The 23,256-nt window shown below is 35.4% G+C and overlaps 1 protein-coding gene across 4 annotated transcripts in view; it reads right to left on the bottom strand.

The window, feature by feature from the left end:
- Positions 1 to 3,162: 3,162 nt before the first annotated feature.
- Positions 3,163 to 23,256, bottom strand: part of LOC150103099 (oligoribonuclease, mitochondrial) — a 152,824-nt gene continuing 132,730 nt past the window's right edge. For all 4 annotated transcript variants that reach the window (XM_090397944.1, XM_090397945.1, XM_090397947.1 and 1 more), the window contains exons 5-6: positions 14,431 to 14,484; positions 3,163 to 3,373 (exon numbers count right to left, since the gene is read on the bottom strand). In XM_090397944.1, coding sequence (XP_090254070.1) covers positions 3,307 to 3,373; positions 14,431 to 14,484 — 121 coding nt within the window. In that variant the 3' untranslated portion in view covers positions 3,163 to 3,306. The remainder of the gene's footprint in view (positions 3,374 to 14,430; positions 14,485 to 23,256) is intronic.

Below are 23,256 nucleotides of genomic sequence, written 5' to 3'. Positions count from 1 at the left end.
GACATTAAACTGATACCCATTAACTTTTGTCCATACTGACAGCCTATTTAAATCGTCCTGCAAGCTCTCCACATCACCTTGATTAACTATTACTCTACCTAACTTCTCGTCATCAGCAAATAACTGAATATTTCCATTCAGATTATTTCCTATATCATTTATGTGCAAATTAAACAGCGATGGTCCCAGCACTGAATCTTATAGCACACCACTAGTTTTTGCCACAATTCTGCCCCTCCATATACCACTTTTTGATATCTGTCCAGCAACCACCATCTTATCCACTTAACCAGTGTCATATCCATCCATTTGCTCTAATTTGTGTAACAGTGTTCATTGTGGTATTCTGTCCAATGCCTTTGCAAAATCGTTGTGTAGCCATTTCCTTTATCCAACTCAGCTGTTACTTTATTATAGAAAATTTGTAAATTACTAAGGCATGACTGGCCCTTCACAAAGCAATGTTGACCCTCATACAGTATGATATTTTTATCTATCCAACTCAGCTGTTACTTTATTATAGAAAATTTGTAAATTACTAAGGCATGACTGGCCCTTCACAAAGCAATGTTGACCCTCATACAGTATGATATTTTTATCTACCCATTCTTGAATTCTCTTTTTTACCATTTTTTCTAGTACTTTTACCACCATGCTTTAGATACTGATTGTGCAAAGGAATAATTTTGCCCTCTTTCCACTCCCTTGGAACTCTGCCAGAGCTGAGACTTAAACAGCTTAGTCAGAGGCATTGCCAGTTCCCTTGCACATTCTTGCAAAACCCCATCTAATCCCACAGCTGTATTTACATTAAGATTCTGCAATATCCTAAGAACCTCCAATTCATCCACTTCTGTTCTCACTAGGAAGATATATGCTTGCAAAGAGGTCACTCAGTAACACAACTATTTTATCTGCTTCTGTCTCCTCATGACCCTCATCACTCATTAAGGTTAATCTTCCATAGTCATTTTTCCTCTTACTTGCCACATAACAAAAAAACTGTTTGGGATTTCCTTTGACCTGCTTGGCTAAATTCTTCTTATAATCTGAGACCTTTCTTGCCTGAGCCTTGTACTGTTGTATAAGTGTTGTACCTCATAATAATTACTTGACTTGTACTTATTGTACTAATTTGGTACAAATTAGTACAATAAGTATGTCTTCCATATTATCTGTGGAACTCCCTGGCCTATAGCAACAACTAACTCTATATTTTGTCTTATTGGTCTTAATCTCACACCAGATTGCTTCAAATGAACAGCCACCCTCCTGCCTGTCTCCTATTCTTTTTGGTTGCAATTCACCTGCTATCATCAGCAGTACTCCTTCCCCCATCCTATCTTCCCTGAAAATACTAAATCTTTCACATTCAATCCCTGTAACTACATCATCTGCTGTTAGCCAAGTCTCACTAATGCCTATAACTTTTGGCGAGGTTGCACTAACCAATGCCAAAAACTCCTCCCTCTTGTTCTTGATACTTCTATTAATATATAGAAATGCAACATCCTTTTATTTACTCCCCCTTTACTTTCTGAATTGACTACCCTATTCAATATTTTTGCTTGAAATGCTAGATTCCTCACTTGGTTATTCTCACATTCACTCGTTTCAAGGATGCCTTCACACAAACTCATTTCTGCCCTAATTGCTTAAGTTTCGCTGAATTTGTGTGTCAGCATGTTCAGTGAACAAAGCTCTCTCCAGACACCTAACACCAAAACCATTCAGATGCGGTCCATCTGCATTGTACAAATCCTTCTTTCCATCAGAGACAACAGATTCACAAATTCTACATATAGACTCATTAGCTATCAATGCCCTCCTCCTAAGTTCACCACTATCATAGCGTGGTAAGAGACTAACAATCTTCACCTTCTCACTCTTCAGTTTTGCTACGTCTAACAACTTCTTTACATCCTCCCTCATAGAATACTTCTTGCCTTTCAAATCATCAATACCAACCAAGACAATAATTTCCTTTCACTTACCTTTTTGCATTCAGATGCCATGGCTAATATCGTGAATTTTTGCTCCCGAGAAACATGATTTTGTCATATTTTGGTTAAGTACTCTCCTGATTGAGTCTCCATACATAATTTTCTCCTTAATTTGTTTTTTTTGTTTGTTCAGTTGGTCTTTATTATTCTTTCGGTCACCTGCTATTTTCTTTTTTAAGCCCTGTTTAACTCTTGCCGCTTCTGCAGTTTTTCAATTTCACGCTTTGTCCTATGAAGGACAACATTTAAGCAGGCTATTTCTTTATTGATATTAATTTCATTCTTCTTTATTTCCATGACTGCACATTAGACATTATTAACATCATTTTCCTTCTTATCGTTGGTATTTGTTGCATTCTTCACCTAACAGACATTCACTTTTAAAACACTTAATACATACTCTCTCTCCAGTTTCAATTTCCTTTCACATATTCTTTAATTTTCTCGATGCATACATTGCACTGAATAATATTTCACAAATTCAATTCGCCGGACAACTTGGTCTTTGCCGCTATTGTTTATCGCGTTGGTGCCATGCCGATAATATCACAATAAAAATGTTATAAATGTACTAATACAGTACTCTAAAAACTTGAAAATCTTCATTAATACACTAGAATACTCTAATATTCTGCTGAAAAAATCGCTAATTTCATATGAGCGATAAATTACATAACCACTCGCAATATGAAACTGAAAATTTACTTTACACATGGACTGTTTTTTGACGTAAACATCATGATTTGATTTCAAGACTAATAATATCACTGTATACTGTCAGCAAAAGGAAATTAAAGTAATTTTCAAGTAACCTAAATAAGCCTGCCTGGTTGGCCGAGTGGTCAGCGTATCCACTCTCCAGCCAAAAGGCTGTGGGTTCAAACCCATGCCGTGGGCATGGGTGTTTGTGATTGACTGTGAAAACACTAGTGGTGGTGGTGGGAGGTAGATGGCATTCGTGTAGATGATGATGATGGTAGTTGCAATTCATTGTAGTTGGCGGAGATAGAGAGTTATAAAGTAGGTGCCCTCCCTCAATGAGTCTTTGGACTCCCTGAAGGTGTCATGTAATAATAATAATAATAATAATAAATAAATGCAGCCTGCACAAGAAGCTATAATATTTACATATACTTTTATTACTTCCCCCCCCCCACTATCTATCACTTAAATACATTCATATCGTTGCATATAAACAGCAGCATATCATTTCACCAAACATTTCATATTTAACTAAAGGACATTTTCTTAATTTGCAACCTATGAATACGAGAATTTTTTTCAAGTCCTATACACAAATATGCTATTTAAAGATAACTTTTTGATAGTATTTCAGCTCAACGATACTTTCCTTAATGTCTTGCAAGGCTCTGGAATAGGAAAATAAAAATAAGAATTGTTTTTATATAATAAAATAATGGAATTTCATTACTAGGAAGGTAAATAAAATAAAAATACAAGAAAAATGATTTAATTATTTAAATGATATATTTTTCAAAAAATAAGCTCCTGAATCCATACAGCACTTTAAGTAACCTCTAAGTCCGTTTGTATTACAAAAATTATACAGACATTTTAGAGTAGTTCAGAAACTAATACGCTGATTACCCTATTCTTGGCCACTTCTTTGGACAGATGGTACTCACTCTATTGTTGACTGTTAATCTGCGATGGCCAATGCGATTTTTGCACTCCTATTTCTTTAAAATACGAATAATTTAGCATCTTTGAAGAATGAAGAAAATTTTCTTCAAGGCCTATCAACACAGCTCTTGTAATAATGACATGGTCTATTAACATACTGATAAGCACTAAGTGGTTTCCATGGAACTGTCACATTGTAAACATCTCTCTCTCTCTCTGATCTCCCCATGCTGAGGACTCGTGACCTTCCTGATGATGCTTCACTATTTCTTCCTCTCTTATTGCTTGTTCTAGTTTAAGTCTGGTGATTGTTGATATTTTTGGTCAATCCATCTGTTGGGTGGGGGGTCCCCTCTTTTCCCACAAGGTTTACCTCAGATGATTATTTTTTCCAGGCAGTTGCCTTCCCTTCTGCACATGTGTCCAAAATATTGTGCAATTCTCTTGTTGATTATGTTTGTCAGCTTTTGTGGATATTCAGTTCTTCTTACTTTTGTTTGTTTGTTTTTCTGTCCAAGACACTCAACAATCTTCTCCACCACCAGAGCTCAAACGCCTCAATTCTTTTTCTATCATCTTTTGTCATTGTCCAAGACTCAAAAGCATAAAGAAAGATCGAAAAGACTAAGGTTTCTACAAGCTTAATTTTGGTCTTTTTGGAGATGTGCCTGTCTTTCCCAATCTTAGTTAAATTGGTCATCGCTTTCTTAGTAAGTGCCATTTGTCTTCTTATCTCTTTTTTACATCCATCGTTTTTTTGTTATTATCGCTCCAAGTAGTTGAAATTGTTGACAATTTCAATTCCTTCTATGTCTATCTCTTCTGCATTGTTTAAAATCATTATTTTGGTTTTATCTTCATTTATTCATTACTAAATCACTTAAGGAATTGACAACATATATAAGAATATAAATTTGATAACACTTTAATAAATATTTCCGATATTTCGGCAACGTCACGTTGCCATTTCAAAAGGAACTAACAAAAAAGGCGTGCACGTAGGCACTACAACACAGTAACTGAGAATGACGTGAGGAAGCTATTGTTCTCCTAAAAGTCCTGATGTTGCCCCCTAGCGGGCTATGTAGGTGTTCTTGGCCGTTGAGCTGAAGGTCTGCTGATGTAAGCCTCCCAAATTTGGGGCAGTCTCATGCAACCAAATTTGTTGAGGTTTGGAGAGTTTCTTAGGGCTGAGGCTGATTCCATGAATAATCTTTCGAATTTGAACTTCCTACGGTGTATTATTGTAGCTTTCTTCCACCATATTCTGTGGCGTGTATCCAGAGCATGGTCTGCAAGACCCGAGTGGCTGTACTTGTGAAACCGGATGTAGTCCTTGTGTTCCAAAATTCTGATATTCGCTGTCCTGCCTGTTTGGCCAAAGTAAGACAGTTTTTTCCCTTCTTTATTTATTTATATTTATTTATTTATTCATAGTCTTTATTTATTCATAAACCATGGCTTATGAATAAATAAGCCATGATTTATGAATAAATTTCCCATTCTAATTGATTTAGGATGGATTTTAATTCCTGTTTGTTTGTGGCTATTATCACTGTCATCTGCATATCATAAGTTAGTGATTGTTTGGCTGCCTATTTTGATGCCTCCTCTAGATCACTTCTCTGGAGATCTTTTCATTATAGTTTTGCTGTAGAGGTTGAATAGTAATGATAAGAGTATGCATCCTTGTCTTGATCCTTTTTCAAACTGGAATGCAGGGGGACATTAAGTTTTCAATTCTCACTGTTGCTTGATTTCCTTGATATAAGTTTTTATAAGGGTTACTAGATGGTTTGATATTCCCAATTCTTGCATGATATCCCATAAAATATCCCATCTCATACAGTCAAAGGTCTTGAAGTAATCTATAAAGCATAGATAAAGGCTTAAGTTGAATTCCTTTGCTTTTTTTTGATTATTTGTCTGATGTTAAATATATGATCTTTAGTTCCTTGACCTTTTCTGAATCCTGCTTGTTCTGAGATTTGATGGTCTATCAAACTTTGTAATCTTTCCTTGATAATGTGTAATAAAATCTTACTAGTATATGAAATAAGGGTTATGGTTTGGTAGTTTCACATTTGTTGTAATTTGTTGTAGACAACATGAAAGTATCCAAAATGTCAATATAACATTGTGTTCATTTTCTAAAGCACTGACACTCCAAACCAGGGATGACATCACTACTGGAACAACAGATGAGATGGTACACAATATTCTTATCTGCTATAGTCACAACTATCTGATATGTAGAATATTTACCTTAATTCATCATTCATGCTTCAACTTCTAATAATCTTCTCATTGAGGTTGTGGAATTCAGTATGTCATGTTCTGGTACAAACCTCTAACTTGCAAATGTCTAGCTCGTGAAAGCTACAATGGCAGGAAAAAGACCCAGTGGAATATCATGAATACGTGGCCCAATTAGGGATGTTGTTAGCCTAGATGTTCCACTGTAGGGTAGAGGCCTGAGGCCTCTGACTGATACAATCGACTGATGCATGAAGGTAGGAGAGGAATGCAACAAACTTTTCAGTACCTCTCCTATTTATCAGTTTTTGATTTGTATGAATATTTTTAGAATAGGCAAGGCTAGTATGGTGAGAAAACTGATGAATATGTAGAGGAGGGGGAAAAAAGGGCAAAAGACAAAGCTAGCAATATACAAGACAAAGTTTAAGCTAATTTCAATATATGGAGTTGAAAGCTGGATTAGAAATAAAACAGTTGGTCAAAGACTGGAGACCACAAATGAGAGGTCAGAGGAAAATTAGGGGAGAACAGACAGCATCAATGGCAGAACCATTTAAAAATGAAGATATCACAAAAGACCTCAACATTCTTGATACTGAAGAATAATTAAGCAGAACTAATCTAAGATGAACAAAATAGGAGAGAAAGTGCTAATCTTTCACTTCAGAAATGTCTAAAGCTAAAATTTCAGGAAAAAGACCCAGTGGATTATCATGAATACATGGCACAATTACAGAAGTTGTTGTTGTTAGCCTATATGGCTCACTGCAGGGCAGAGGCCCCCCCCCCCCCCAACCTCTCCTATTCTGGGCCACTCTTGTCTATGTGACACCAAGCGGTTTTTCAATGTCATTTCTCCATCTTTTTTTTCTGTCTTCCAGCTTTTCTGACCCCTTCTCTTGGCAGCCACTCTGTTGCTCTCTTTGATCATCTATCATCTTGATACTTGCCAAGTGGCCTGCCCAATCTCATTTTGATTTCCTAGCTCTCCAAATTAGGTCTTTTATTTTTGTTAGGTGTCTTAAGTCCTTTTTCCTTATTCTATCTAGTCTGGATACTCCAAGTAAACTTCTCTCCACTGCTCTTTGGAAAACTTGGAGCATTTTTGTCTGTATAGTGATTAGTGCCCAAGTTTGAGAACCATAGCCAAAGTTGGGCAGTACAATCATATCTAATAATTTTCTTTTTAGACAAATGGGGAGATCCCCTTTCATCCAATGCTTCATTCCCCAGTAGCTCTTCCAACCACTGTCGATCCTGCAATGGATTTCAAGATCAAAGCAATTTGACATGGAGATCATTTGTCTGGAGTATTTGTAGTTCTCTACATATTCTATTATAGTATTTTCAACATCAATGAGAATATGTTCATGGTTTGTAATTATTTTTGTTTTATGATAGTTTAATGTTAGACCTATTTCCTTGCCTTTTAATTCATTGATCATCAAATCAAGTTGAGAGCCATCTTCAGAAAATAGAATGAAATCATGCACAAAATGTAGATTGTTTCCCCTGAATATTAATACCATAATCATTCCAATCCAGGTCCCTGAAAATGGCTCCAAAGACTGCTGTACGAATACTCCTGTAACTTTTTACAGGAGTATTCGTACATCACAGTCACAGGAGAACTTGTACGTCACAGTCATATTACCCCCTTTCCACCTCAAACAATTTCTGTAGCCCACAAATCTTCAACCTATCCTCATAAGGCTCATTCCATGCTTGCTATCATCTTTTTCACTTGACTCTGGATCGTTTCAACCTTCTTCTCATTGCCAAGAAACCTAGGTGACCAGATCTACACTCAGTGGTCAAGATGGAATCTTATCAAGGCTTGATAAAGAGGTATAATACCCTAATGTCAGAGTATTCTATAGTAACCAAGTAATTTATTGAGCTGCTTTAGCCACTTTTGCAAATTTTCTACCAAGCTCTACTCTCTCTTTTTGTAAAAAGAGAGGCATCAAACAAGGTTTGATGCCCCCTCTCCATCTTAAAGAAATCACCACTTCCCTTCAACTGATAGATGCCTCACTATTTTCATAAATGTTTTAAAGCAGCTGGACATATTTTTCCTTGATTCCCATGTTTTTCAAAGCACAGAAAAGAAGTAATATTCTATGGAATTTAATGCTTTGCTATAGTCAATGAAGGCCATGTATAAAGGTTTATTGTATTCTAAATATTTTTCTACTATTTGATTAACTGCATGCAGATGGTTTATTGTAGACACTTTTTTCAGGAAAAAAGTGTCTACAATAAACCATCTGCAATTTTGAAAAGAATTGTAAACAATTTTGAAAAAAATTTTGAGAAGAATTGTAGAAGAAAAGCTTGGTGAAGAATAAGCTGGATTCAGGTCAAATAAAGGCTGTCAGGATCAGACCTTCACTTTACGACAAATTGTCAAAAAGGCGTGGGAATATAACAAAGATCTGTATTTAAGTTTTGTCGATCTGGAAAAGGCATATGACAAGATGCCAAGAGAGAAGCTATTCAATACACTATAGTTATATAATATAAGCAATACTTAGTCTTTATTTGAGTTGTACGTCAGCAGTTAGAATTGAAGGAAGTACAGGAAGATGGTTTAATGTTAAATCTGGTGTGAGACAAGGATGTACATTATCCCTTCTGTTATTCATTATCTATATGGATCACATTATGAAGGAAAGTGGTGTTAAACATTATATCAAAATTGGAGATGTTAATGTTAGCTCTTCGCAACCATATGCCTGGGGAAGGAGTGTCCTAGGTTCGATTCCCGTCCACGACGTGAGTCGCTTAAGGATCTTCCTCAGCCATAGCCAAGTTAGCCGGTCTTGGGCGTGGACAGCAGGGTTTTTTCCGCCAGTTTATCTGGGGTTTTTCATCCCGCAAGCAGGCAAACCGGCCCCGTGAACACACAGGTTACAGTCAAAAATACTTACGGCAAGGAAGGCAACGGGAAACCACCTTGCTCATAATCATCTCCCTAGAATGGTAGCATATAGCTACCTTCCCTCGGCCATATGGCAGATGGGAACCAGAAGAATGTCAGCTCTTTGCTTTGTGCAGACGATGTTATACTTCTAAATAAATCTGCTACAAGTTTGCAAGATTCTCTGAGTAAATTGAATAACTGTTGTAATAGATATGGTATGAAGGTTAGCAATAAAAAGACAAAGCCAATGAAAATAGGTAGAATCTTATTGGCATGATTTTTAGTGAAGATGGTAAATTAAATATGGAAATAGACAACAGAATCAACAAAGCTGGTATGATAGGAAGTCAATTGAATAAATTCATATGGAATAAGAGAAAATTAGTCAGAACACTAAATTAGCTGTATACAAGATAGTGTTCAAACCAGTTTTAACTTATGGATCTGAGAGCTGGGTCAGAAGTAAACACTTGACCAAAGACTAGAGACTGCAGATATGAGAGTCCTGAGAAAGATTAGAGGATTGAACAAATGGCATCAATGGCAATATCATATTAAAAACGATGATATTAGGAAAGAACTTGACACTGTCAGCATCCAGGAATGCGTTAGCAGAGCAAATCTCTGGTGGTGTGGTCACTTAAACAGAATGGGCGAGGAAAGATTAGCAAAACAAGTGTTCTCTGTCAGGTTGGTAGGAAAACAACCCAGAGGAAGACCAAGATATAGGTGGATTGATATGGTACAAAGTGCCTTAGATGATAGAAATATAAGATCTGATAATGTTGGAGTCTTGACAAGTAACAGACTGATTTGGAGGAAAATTGTAGATAGGAAGTTAGTAATGATGTAAATTTTTCATGTAGTACTATCATATCCTGTACACCCCTTGAGGGTACATGTCAGGAACTTGATGATGAAATTCTTTAGGCCGAGAAATTTTCAGACCACCCTCATATAAGCAATGAATATGTTAGATCTGAAATCGGCGACTTCAGAATTTATCTGACGTCACCATTCCAGAATCTAACAATTTACAAAAAAATCAAAATTGTATACTTATCCTTTAGCAGAAAAAATGCATTTTTTGTTTGTAACTACTTTCTGTTTAATAATTTTATGAATTTTGAAACTTATACCTGAGTGTACAGCATAAATATATGTCAGAAAAAAGGGCAGAATAAGAGGGGAATTATTAACAAAATAATGCAAAGAAACAATGCAAACTATTCGACGACATAGGGGCAAAGATCACCCTAAATGCAGTAAGATCGGAGAAATACCTGAGGGCACTATATCTTAGAAAGCACGCTGATGCATACGTTCCCCGAACCAAGAAGTCCCGTATGTAAATCGGTGTAGTCACCCGAACGGAGACCAACAGGTGAAAAACAATGGAAAATTTCAAACGCGAAAAGGTGGCGCTCTTGGAGATGGTATATAACCCGTAACACGGAAAGAAATCCCCCCTGTTTTTTCTTGTTCCTGAAATTTCTCTCCATGTGCTTCGAGAAATCTTCGCGGCTCATGCTCTCATATTTGAGGGCTGACTTACGACAGAGTTCAGTATGTCACCGTAGTAGAGTCGGCAAGATAAAATCGCAGGCCGTGGTTAGAAATCCAACTACGTAAAAATCCAGGCAGCAGAAGAATAGCGTCCAGCCCAACAAGCTCGTGTAAACCACGTGGCATTGGTATCGAGAAATCCAGATTCGAAAACAAAGGACGACAAGAACCGAAGATAAAAGAATTAGATAAGTACTCTCACTTATTCTAGCCCTTTTTTTGAGATTGACTTACATTTAAGAAAGTGGGATTTAAGATTGTATTAGAAGAAAGAGTGAAAGGTTTAGATCTGAATATAAATGACCATGTTTTCTCGAGACGAACTTTTGGAACTTTCAACCCGATAAAGATTCTGTTATGATTGTTCTGAGAGAATTCGAAAAGAGTGTTAAAGTGCCTTAATGAGAAAAGTGAATTGTAAATTTTAGTGTAACGTATACTGAGTTAATGAAGTATTGAGTTTTACTGATAATCTGAATTTAATGTATGAAGTGAATTGTAAACTTAAAATGTAACATGTTCTGAGTCATTGAGATATTGAAATTTTGCTTATATTCTGAACTTAGTGCTAATAATGAATTATAATCGCAAATGTATCGTGTACTGAGATATTGAGACATAGAATTGCTGATACTTTAAGGTAGAATGCTGAAATTGATTAATGACTGAGAGAGTGAATGAGAGGTAATGATTTTACTTTAGAATTTGATAATCAACTTAATTTGTGTAGTATCATCAATTGGATTTAATAAATGTTTGATTCTTTAAATTTAAGTGTATCTGATCATGTTGGCTGACTCTGACCCTTCATAAAAATTGAACCTGAGTACGTGTGAATGTGCGGGAACACCCCAAGTGAAAGTAAGGGAACGACTGCAAACAAGAATAAGATTATGCTAGAGATTCCAAGTCTCTAGGAAATAAATTATATTGCTAGAAACACCTGAGATTCTACAGTTAACCTAAAGGTAGTGTCTATCCCTAACTTTAAGGCTCAAGCTGGCGCAGTAAAAATAAATTTGTTTGAGTAATAAGGATAATATGTAGAACTCAGGGAATGGATAATTTTCTGGTGGCCCTAAAGGTTAAGCTAAGTAAGAAAATTATAGAAGAAACGCGAGGTGAGGCTCAGTTCATTATTACTAATGTGGAACGCATAACAATAATGCTAATCTATTCAACATAGAGACATACGCGACGATAGAATTGATATTTGCAACTGTAATAATAAAATAAGAGAAGGCCAACAAAAACACAAAAACAACCTTTACAACAAATACTTCCTTCTGAAATTTTCTTGTTCTTTCCATAATCCATCTCATGTTTGCTATTTGGTCTATAGTTCCTCCACTTCTCCTAAAGCCTGCCTGTTCTTGTGATATTTCACTATTCACATATGGCTCCACCCTTGGTTGCATCATTTTCAGCATAACTCTACTTGCATGTGAAATTAAAGCGATAGTTATATAATTTTAACAATCTGTGGGATTTAAATTTTTTTTTTTTTTTTTTTGAATTGGGATAAATACTGATGTTTTCCAATGTATATTTTTTTTGATAACATCAGTATATTTTCTTCCAAACCTTGACAAATTTCAGTCAATATATTCACTACTTCATCCCCAGCTGTGTTCAATAATTCCACTGACACACCATCAGCTCCTGGAGCTTTTCCTTTTGGTAGTAGTTCCATTGCTGATATCACTTCACTTTTCATTATCACGGGTTCCTCAACAAATTCTCTCCTTTCAAATTCTCCTACAATATTATCTTTCTTGTACAAATCCTCTACATACTTTTTCCATCTTGTTTTTCACTGCTTATTTTTCCATCAGACATTTACCCAAATTACTTTTTTATAACTCCTAATCTAGGAATAAACTTCCCTGTAACATCATTTATTTTTCTAAACAGATCGCTTGTTCTACCCATAATATTGCTTTCAATTTCCTTGCACCTTTTGTTTAAATGTTTTTCCTTATATTTTGGCATGTATTTGGAAATCTGCACTCAGCTGTCTATTCTTGTAGATAAACTTATACGTTGGTTACACATGACTTTAAATTTTTCAGGAAATGACAACATATACTAAAATATTAATTAAAAAACTTTAATCAGTACCTTCCAATATTTCGGCAATGTTACATTGCCATTTTCTGGGAACGTAAATCTATGATATGTGCACACAGGCACTAACAACGAGCAAATGCGACTGAAGAAGGCAACTGGTGTTGGTCCTAGAGTCCTAAAGGTGCCCCCACCCCTAGCTGGCTAAATTGGGTTGTCTTGACTGTTGTGTTGATGTTCTCAAGATGTAAGCTTCCCAAATTTGTTGAGATTTGGAAAGTTTAAAAAAACTTTAAAAAAAAGAAAGTTTAAAAAAACTTGAATCAGCCTCCACGCTTTTTAGCATGGAGGCTGATTCAAGGAACAATCTTTCATATGTATATTTGCTACGGTGTAGTAAAGTCTTTCTTCCAGCATATTCTGTGGTGGGTATCTAGTGTATGGTCTGCAAGTCCTGAGTGGCTATATTGGTGAAATTGGATGTAGTCTTTGTGTTCGGATATCCTGATATTAGCTGTCCTGCCTATTTGGCTGTAGTAGGACAGTTTACAGCTGCAAGGGACCTGGCATACTCCAGGTAGGTCTAGTGGAAGTGGTTGGTCTTTGGTGGAGTAGATAAGGGATGCCAATTTCTTATGTGGTTTGTAACAAGTAGTCAGGTCATATTTTTTTAGGATTTTTGTGAGCTTTTCAGATGTGTCCCTGATATATGGAATGGTGATAGGTTTAATGTAATCTCTGTTAAGAAGGGAGGAGGATGGGAGGTTGTGGTTAACTGGTTTTAATATTTTCTGGATTTTTTTTTGGGAGGGGGGGTTTTGTAGCCATTGGCTAAGAAGGTGTTAAGGATATGGTTTAGTTCAGTAGTTAGGGCATTGTTGTCTGAAAAGATTAATTTAGTCCTGTTATATAGGGTTTTTATAATCGCATATTGTTGTGAGGGGGGGGGGATGATTGCTGGTGAATGTATCTACCTGTATGGGTCGGTTTTCTGTAAACAGAGCCAAGGATCCATCAGGCTGGCGTGTAATCAGAGTAACTAGCAAAGGGAGACTGTTGTTGTTTTCTATTCCCAAGGTGAACTTGATTCTGGGGTGTTGATTGTTTAAGTGTGTTAAGAAGTTGCGGAGTGTGTCTAAGCCATGTGACCAAATACATCATCCATGTAGTGAACACATCATCCATGTAGCGTAACCAGACAGTAGCTTTTTTGTGGGACTGAGTTTAAGGTTTTTTTCTTCAAAAGTTTAAATAAAGAAGTTTGCCAGGAGTGGAGAATCCATGGCTGTACCCTCTATCTGTTTGTAGAATTTTCCTTGCCTCTTCCTCAGAAGTCACAATGCACAAGTTTGAAGATATCACATCACATTATGGCAATGATGTAGAGCACCTTAACTTGTAGAAATAAAGAGGTTCTAGTTTCATTGTAATAAGGCTTTGATCAAGCATCATATGGATTATTGTGCACTGATTTGGTCCCCTGGTTTTCATGGTGATGGGGATAGGAAATGGTCCAGAGAAGACTGACTAAAGTCATAACTTTAGTCAGTTTGCAAAGCCTTGTGAATAGGAGGAAGTGAGTGGATATGATTGAGACATTTCAGTTGGTAAAGGTTATTACCAGGTTAACGTGGAAGATATTTTTCATAGAATGAGAGAAGGGGGTAGAAGAAAGGAACATATCTAAAGTTGTATAAGGATGGCATTAGTAGGTTCTTTTGGTGCACAAAATGGTCCAAAGCAAATCAAAATTGAGACAATTCAACAGATTTTAATCAAGATCCAAAATTTTATTAAAATCTGTCCTGCGAAAGCAGAATAACCACATGTATATAAATTGACAAATCAAATCAACTAGGTACTTATGCATATTTTTTGATATCTGTATTAAAGCTGCTTCTTATTTCGAACTAGCAATACACTACAACATGGAATAAATATAAAATAAACATTATTTCATCTTACCTATGACTTCCTTTTTTCTTGATACCTGCTTTATATTCTTCAGGATACCATCGTCTAAAAAAAAAAAAAAGGTTTCTGGAGATCATTAAATTTTAATTTAATCTGAATGCATTTTTATCATTCTGCATATCTGTAAAAAAAACAGAGATTTATTTCCAATATACAAGTGCATAATGTACTACTAGAGCTAACAAAAGTTTTTGGAATTTTCACATTTTTATATTAAATCTGTATAAAATTAGAACTGTAAAACATTACTCAACAATATGTGATTTTGTTTCACTTTGTTCTATTGTCTTGATCTAGTTTCCTCAACAAGCAATTCATTCTCTTTCTCTACATACCTCTACAAACCAGTCCCTAGAAGTGAAAACCTCAACAAAAGAGGAACCTACTGATGCTTTTCTTGAACAGTTAAGATTGTAGTTAATGAAGTACATTAAACAAAGAAGGTGTTCCAGAGGATGGAAGTAAATGGAATGAAAGAGGACACAAACTTGATTCAGATGGATTTTGAAGTGGTACCATAAATAGACTGATTATCAGCCTCTCATCTTTTAACATGCTTAGAAGACAACAGAATAATAATGGATGCCAGTATGGTGGAATGGCACCTGTGGAAATACCTATCAGAATAGGCATATCAATGAGAGAGTGACTGTAGTGAACCAGAGAGAGGGATGGATCATCAATTAAATGGATTGCTATCATCTTCTTTGCAGCATATTTTTATTATTATATGAGACCGCTTATTTGTGATATGAACTGTAACGATTTGCAAGTTCATTACAACATTCATTATTAACTTATTTTCTGCATCTTTTTTGCAAGATGCTTATTTGTGATATCTCAGTTTGCTTGGAAGTAAAGCAGAATCAATCAGTAAATATTAAACTGCATAATACCATATCAAAATGAAGTATCAATATTCTCTTGCAAAAGAAACCATCCATTCTTCTAAATAGATCAGATAGTTTAGATCTATGCAAAGTTATCTGATTAGCATCTTGAATTAAATGTCAGGAAGCTTAAACTTTGTGCAATATAGTTTTGCACAAAGTTTAAGCTTCCTGACATTTAATTATTTTGGGTAGGTTTCCTTTTGATTTCAAAATTTTTAAATTTGTCATTTGTTTTATTTATTATTATTATTATTTTGTTGCATGGGACACAATTTTGTGATTAGACACACTGTATACTAGAACATTAGTTAGAGATTATGTTGCCTACCCGCAAGCGAACATCCAGAGTGAATTCAATGCACATGTGTGGGGGTCAAATGACATCAGGCAAGAAGCCACATCTTAATCATCATTCATAGAAAGCAAGTGGTATGATAACATTTTCCATACACTTTCTGTCTCTCTATGAAGTGTATTTGGCCACTGTCCAGAAGCTGAAGAAATAGGCTAATCTTCACTTGCCAACAATAACCATTTATCAAACCAAATGCCATTTTTTAATTATAATATGGTACTAATTTTAGACTTTAAATCTAGATTTGGTAATTCAATGAAACCATGAGATACCAAATCTGCAATTAATTAATGACTAAAGCAATTTTAAAATGTTTTATAGCTTGGTTTTGCTACAACCTACTAATTTATGGCATTTCATAGATTTCTTTTGACTACTGTCCAAGAAAAGTACAATTGTGTGTGTATCAGTGGCATCGCATGCCCATTTAGGCTGGGTGTGCTGTTGTATGGCTTTTGCAACCTGCGCTATAAATTTCGTCTCAATTTGCTGTATGATTGCATTTTGATTGATGTATGAAAGTTTTGAGAGTACAGAGCGCTCATCTTAATTGGTCCAATGCAATTAATTGTAGGATAACTTTGAATACTTTAATTTATCAATTAATATAATTTTAAATATAGAAAGTATAAAGGTCAAATGAACAATAGTTATGCTTTATGCATGCCATTTATGTAAGAAGCACAAAGGGTTTACGCTTCATGGTGAGATTAGATTATCGTTGGCAAATAATATAGCAAGACACAGATAATTTGAATTTTGATATGATTTTTAAATATGGCCATATAATATGCACAGAAATTGAAAAAAGTAATCACTTGGGAAATTATTATTTTCTGGAATTAACCAAAGAAAGGCTGATATAACTCATTTCACTTACTCACACACAAGTTCCAACCTCCTTCGACTATAATCATGTAATAATAGGTGGTATCACATAATAATAATACTAATAATCATAGTCATACAATCCGCAAAAGCCCTGGCAGAAAACAGGGCATTCAGTAGATCATCAACACTGCTTCCCATTGTAAATACAGTAGTATCTCGGTAATCTAAACTAATAAAAACCGTGCTCGTTCGGATTAGCGAAAAGTTCGGATCAGTGAATTTTCGCCCAAGAGACAACAATAACTGCCATTTAGGACAAAAATTATCAGATTTTAGTGGTACATCAATTTAATTCTGGAAATAAATGAAGCAACTCATAGAAGAAAAGAAAAGCTCATGTACTGTAATGTAAAACTTAAAAAGTAATATACGTTTATTTTAGTAAAAACTTTAGTTTGTATATATCTTTATTGTTGAGGATTTTGATTTAATAGAATTGCATAGTTCAGTATATAACTTAATTTGCGTAAAAAATATCACTTTCTTGTACACAACACACAAACCAAAGTTTCACAAAATAACACACAAAAGTTTTTTTTTTTAATTTTTCTGTAAAAAAAGTCACCGATTTTCTTTCGCTTCTTGGAAGCTGAACTTTTTTTGAATGCTTCTTCTCGGAGCTGCATTAGCAATAAAACTGTGGAATGGCATATCATTCTGATTAGACCATTCTATACACATATTAAAACTGTCAACTGCTTCTTCATGTTTTACTTTTTTTTATTTGAATTCTTTATCGTCATCATCATCTGCTAATTCATTCTGTAGCGTCATATTTATAATTTAAGCATCTGATTTGATTTCGAATTCACTTTCGGTTCTACCTGTAATCCATTCTGTAACATCTGTTTGTGAAATTTCAACATTTGGATTTATATTTTTAACCAAATTATGCATGTTTTGAATTTCTGCTTATTGTGTATCACTGTAGTTATCTTCGTGAATTCTAGAAGGCCATGGTTTTCTCCTTGATACTCGAATTGCTTCAGATTTGAGGATTCCCAAGCAACATCAATTGAGAATGCTACATCCTTCAAATTTATATTTTTCATTGATGTGGTAACGTCATAATTTTGGGAAATTACATTTAAGAGCAAGTCATTATGATCTTTTAATTTAATGGATTGTATTATGTTCTGATCCATTGGTTGCAACAATAGAGTACAGTTTGGAGGCAAAATAATAGTACACAAAATAATAATAAAAATAATAAATAAAACTTTTTTTTTCTTTCAAACCACAGTTCGGATTACTGAAGGGTTCAGACTAAAGAGGTTCGGATTAGCGAGATACCACTGTATGGGCAAAAAAGTTATAAATTATTTATAGAAAATTATACATTAAAAACCTGTCTATATCGATGTCCTAAGCACGTCATTTTACACTTCTATTACTATTATTACAGGCGACTCCAGGGAATCCTTAGACTCATCAAGGGAGGCCCTAAACATCATGTCCACACAACTATTCGACATTCTCACAGTATCTATCATACCTTGCCTTAAACTCATTCACTGTCATAGCACCCACAACAGACTCTGGCAGCTTATTCCACTTATTTACCACTCTAAAAGTAAAGAACCCAGCTCTAACACCCTTGCTAACCACACTCTTGCCCAGCTTCCATAGATGTCCCCTAGTTCTCCCACCACCAGTCATGATTTCAAAAATATCCTCTGAGTTAATCCTATAGAAACCCTTCAGCAATTTGAATGTCTCAATCACATCTCCCTTTTTCCGCCTATCAACCAATTTCTGCAACACACAAATCTTCAACCTGTTCTCATAAGGTACATTCCATAGACCTGCTATTATCTTGGTCACTTGCCTCTGGATCCTCTCCTCCTCCCCATCAAGAAGAAACCTAGGTGACCAAATCTGGGCACAGTAATCGAGATGAGGTCTTATCAAGGCTCGGTACAGAGGTACAATAACTTGCGTGTCTCTGCTCGTCAAAGTATTTTTCAACAACCAAGTGAGTTGAGCTGATTTAGCTACTTTTGTAATGTGACCCCTAAACTTCATCTCCCTATCCACCAACACTCCCAAGTCCCTGGCCTCATCAATCTCCTGGAGTACAGTTCCACCAATGTGGTATACTGCTGCTAATCTTTTCACCCCAAAATGCATAACCTTACATTTTGTCACATTAAATTGACATCCATTCTCCTTAGCCAGACTGCCAATCTATCCAAATGCTGCAAAATTTTGACATCTTCTGCATTCACTATTGCCCTACCCAACTTAGCATCATCAGCAAACAAATGAACCATTCCTCTTAGATCCTTCCCTATATCGTTAATGAACAATTTAAACAGCAGTGGTCCAAGAACAGAACCCTGCGGCACACCACTAGTCACAGGCCGTCTTTTGGACTCTACTCCCGAGTAAACTACTCTCTGGTATCTCTCCATCAACCACCCACCTATCCATCTCACCAACCCTATATCCATTCCCATATATTGTAGTTTACGGATTAGAATTCCATGTAGTATCCTGTCAAATGATTTAGCCAGGTCCAGCAGTATCACTGTAAATAAACCCATTACCCTTATCCAGTTCAGCTGTCACTGTGTTATAAAACTTGAGCAAGTTACTGAGGCATGATCTACCCTTCACAAAGCCATGCTGTCCCCCCATACAGTATCTCATTTTCATCAGTCCATTGCTGTATTTTTCCCTTAACTATTTTCTCCAAGACCTTGAACGACTCCTGATCGGTCAGTAATTTGCAACGGTAGTCTTGGATCCTCCTTTATGCAGTGGAATTATTTTCCCCTCTTTCCACACCTTCGGGACTAAACCAGACCGGAGACTCAGATTAAACAACATGGTCAAGGGCACTGATAATTCTTTAGTCACTTCACATAAGACCCGTGCCAGTATACCATCCAATCCCACAGATGTATTCACATTAAGGTTCTGTAATAACTATTCACCTCCACTTCATTCATCACAATTCCCGTATAAACTAATAGTTCCTTCATTCTTTCAGCGTCACCACCTGGATGATAAAAAATCTTGCAAAGAGCTCACTCACACACTTCATGCATGCAAAACAGATGAAATTCAGAAAACAAAGACAGCAACTGATAAACAAATGACAATGTTCAACTGGATTGGATAACACAATAACCAATCACAGCCACTGATTTTTGGGTGTTATCTTATTAGCACACACCCTACTTTGCCTTCTGTGTGGTTTAAAACCACTGGAAAGCTAAGAATTTTCAGGTGTTTTATATATTACAAATACATAAACACTAGACATCAGAAATGAAAAGATAACGCAAAAAAGAAATTCATATTTATTTATCAAGTATAATGATTCATGCATTCATAAGGAAGAAGCAGCAATATGATTGCTTTATGGTAGCCTATTATAACTGATATGATTACTTCACAGTAGCCTAGCTTATACACTAATAAATGAATCATCATAAAAATTTTATTTTATGCTAATTAAATAAATTTAACTAATTAATAACAGTTAATTTTATGCAGTTATGATTTAATATTGCATCTTTACTTTTGTTTACATTTATGTCGACTAAGAGTGCTGCCATGTACAATCTGTAAGTGTTTGTGTACATAAGTTTTGATAAATTTTAACTTTTTATAATAGATTTGTGTATATTTTATGGTACTAAATGATAAAATAGACCAGTATCTATATATTTTATGCATTCATGACACTGATGTTTTCTTAAAAAATATATGTAAAGTTGCAGATGAACTGCAAGTTTTTTCAAATTGTCACAAACCTAAAAAAAAAAAAAAAATCCAGTATGTTTATTGAAAAAAAATTCTCGTATAAGTGGACCTGCACAGTTCAAACCCATGTTGTTCAAGGGTCAATTGTATATAAGCATATTTTATAATAGCAGTTCTGGCATCAAGAGAGAGAGAGAGAGAGAGAGAGAGAGATAGTCAATGTGATTTTTCCATTGTCAAGTATGTATAATTATTTAAGGTGTACTTCAACTGCACAATTTACATCTATTAATATTTTGCACTCTTTTCTTGCTGCTCCAACAAAATTAGAATTAATATTTTAATATATGAGAATGATGAACTTGGCATTTAAACAGAGAAATACATAAATATACATGGTCAGCCAGAAGATGAAAGTCCTTTACCAACTACATTATCTCAAAATCATATTAACCGAGTTAATCCTAGATGTAAGAGTATATCGAGGCTTTGAATTAAACTCCGATCATTTTATGAGTAGGCAAAAATTCAACTTAAACCAAAATGATGAAAAATAAATAAAGTAGAAAATAACTATCAACTGAATTACAAAATTTCTTAATTACAAGACCACCACACTAGGCAACAATATCTAAAATGAACTGATTTAAAAACAGAAATCATATATGAATCAAATGACATAGAAGAGAAATCAAAAAAGCTGAAACAAATTCTGACAAAAGAAGTATCAGAAAGCTTAAAAATAAAAAGTAAATGGAATAGAAAAAGAAGGCTACAAAACTAGAACAAAGAAATAGAAAATATGACAAAAACAAAAAAGAGAGGTACCAGAAATGGCTCAATTTCAAGACAGTATAAGTCTTGGAATTGGGCCATTAAACAGTGCAATTGCAAAACGAGCAGTAAGTAAAAAACATTGAGAGCAAAGGAACAATTATGTAACTGAACTAGAAGAGGATATAACAAAGCAACCAAAAATGTATAAAATAATAAAATACATGAATAAAGAAATAAAAGAAATGGTAAAAATACAAACAATAGATATAGAAAAATGGGTAACTTATTTTCAAAATGTTGAAGTGATGTTAATGAAGTAAAATTAAGTAAAGAGACAAATTAGTGTACAGAAATGATTATGCAATGGTGAATGCAGTTTTGCAGGTTTCAAATCTGGATGGGTTGGTATTGATATTACACAAGGTAACTATGTGTTCAACGAGATGTTGAAATGCATATCCACGAATGCCAGAAGTATTAGAAATAAATGAGAAGTTTTTGACATTGGTCAGCTAGACTTAGCCAAAAATCATAGGCATTAGTGAGAACCTAGTTGATGAAAATTATATAGTTACAAATATAGAATGTGAAGATTATTGTATTTTCAGGGACGATACAAGGAATGGGACAGGAGGTGGAGTGCTACTGATTGACACATGAAAAGCTTGGCCAACAAAATTAGAAGTTAACCTGGCACTAGTGAGGTGGGAAAATGTAACAAAGTGGTAAGGTGGGGTCCCACAGACCCACCCAAATAATGTAGTGTATTATAGAAATCCATATCTTTTTAATCAATATTAGTGGATTCTCTGTGGATTCTTCCTCACAGTCTTGCTCTGTATCAGACTAATGGTTACTGACTAATTCTAAATTTCACTATCATAATCTCTGCTAAATGGCTCCTCGTCTCAAAGCGTCATCTATAGTTGATGAAACCTCTGTTCTTCCTGCACGTAACTCATCTGGTAAAAAAAAAAAAGATATTATTCGCAAAATACCCTCTAAATATTTACAAAAACGTATTTGCTTATAGTTGGTATGTAAAAATATAGAAGAGACAGCAGTAATGATAATGTTTTAGTAGAATATACATGAAAACAACTTATGTTTCGGAAGAAAATATAGTCACACTTTTGGTAAGGTGGGGTATGGTGGACCCCGGCACGCTTTACACTCTGCACACTAAACTTGCTTGCGCGCAACAGCCTGTTATCTATGGCATTGAGTAGCGGGTTATGGGAGGGGGGAAGCAATACTGAGGCATGACTCACTGCCATGAGTGAAAAAACTATAGTCAATTTAAAATCTTTGGGGTCTGTGACACCTCACCTTACTAACGCTGGGTTAAAGAGGATTTCAGGCTTAATGGAGATGGTTTATTTGAGATTATCTGGTGTGAGATAGAGGCCAATAGGACAAAATATACTGCTGGTTTCTACTACAGATTAGGAGGTTCACTGGGAGATATAGATGCCATGCATTGATAGATTAACATGATGAGTGCAAGTTGAGCAATTATTATGAGAGACTTCAACTGTGGGAACATACACAGAATAGAAGGAGAAAAGGGGCATGGCAAGACAGAAGTGACATTTATACAGTTGCTAAGGGATAATTATATGAAACAGCATGTCATGGAGAGGACCGGGGATTTGAGAGTGCTGAATCTGGTAATAGCATCAGAAGATGTATCCATAACCACAGTAGACACTGCCTACAATTGGGAAGAGTGACCAAGCAGTCTTGTTTTAGAAGGTTGCTAAACATATGGAATTCAATGTTGAACTATGGAGCTGGTAATTATGACAGACTTAGGAGGTATCTATAAGCAGTGCCATGGCTTGAGAAGGTGCAAGGAAAGGATTCATACATGGGATTTTGTTTGAGAGAAGCAGTATCAGATTGCACCAGTCAGGAGGATACACCAAATGGGGATTAAGTGGAGGAGTAGAAAGTATTTTTAACTTGGGTATAGTTATGTTAAAGATACCAAGCAATTTTAAACCTGGTTTTACTCCATTTTTTCCAAGTAAGCAAACAGACAAAATGTCAAGTTTGCGCCTGCAATTTATGCAAGACTAGCTGATCCCACAGGTAGTGCAAGACCAAGGCAACTCGTGATAAAAGTGGAGCAAGCTCTGATCACTAATCTTAATATTTACGCTTGGAGATGTGTTTTGGCATTAA

The sequence above is a fragment of the Typopeltis vanoorti genome, chromosome 9 (genome assembly GCF_054136105.1).
Source record: "Typopeltis vanoorti isolate ZY-2024b chromosome 9, IOZ_Tvanoo_1.0, whole genome shotgun sequence".
Classification (NCBI taxonomy): Eukaryota; Metazoa; Arthropoda; class Arachnida; order Uropygi; family Thelyphonidae; genus Typopeltis; species Typopeltis vanoorti.
This window is presented reverse-complemented; position numbering and strand designations above follow the sequence as displayed.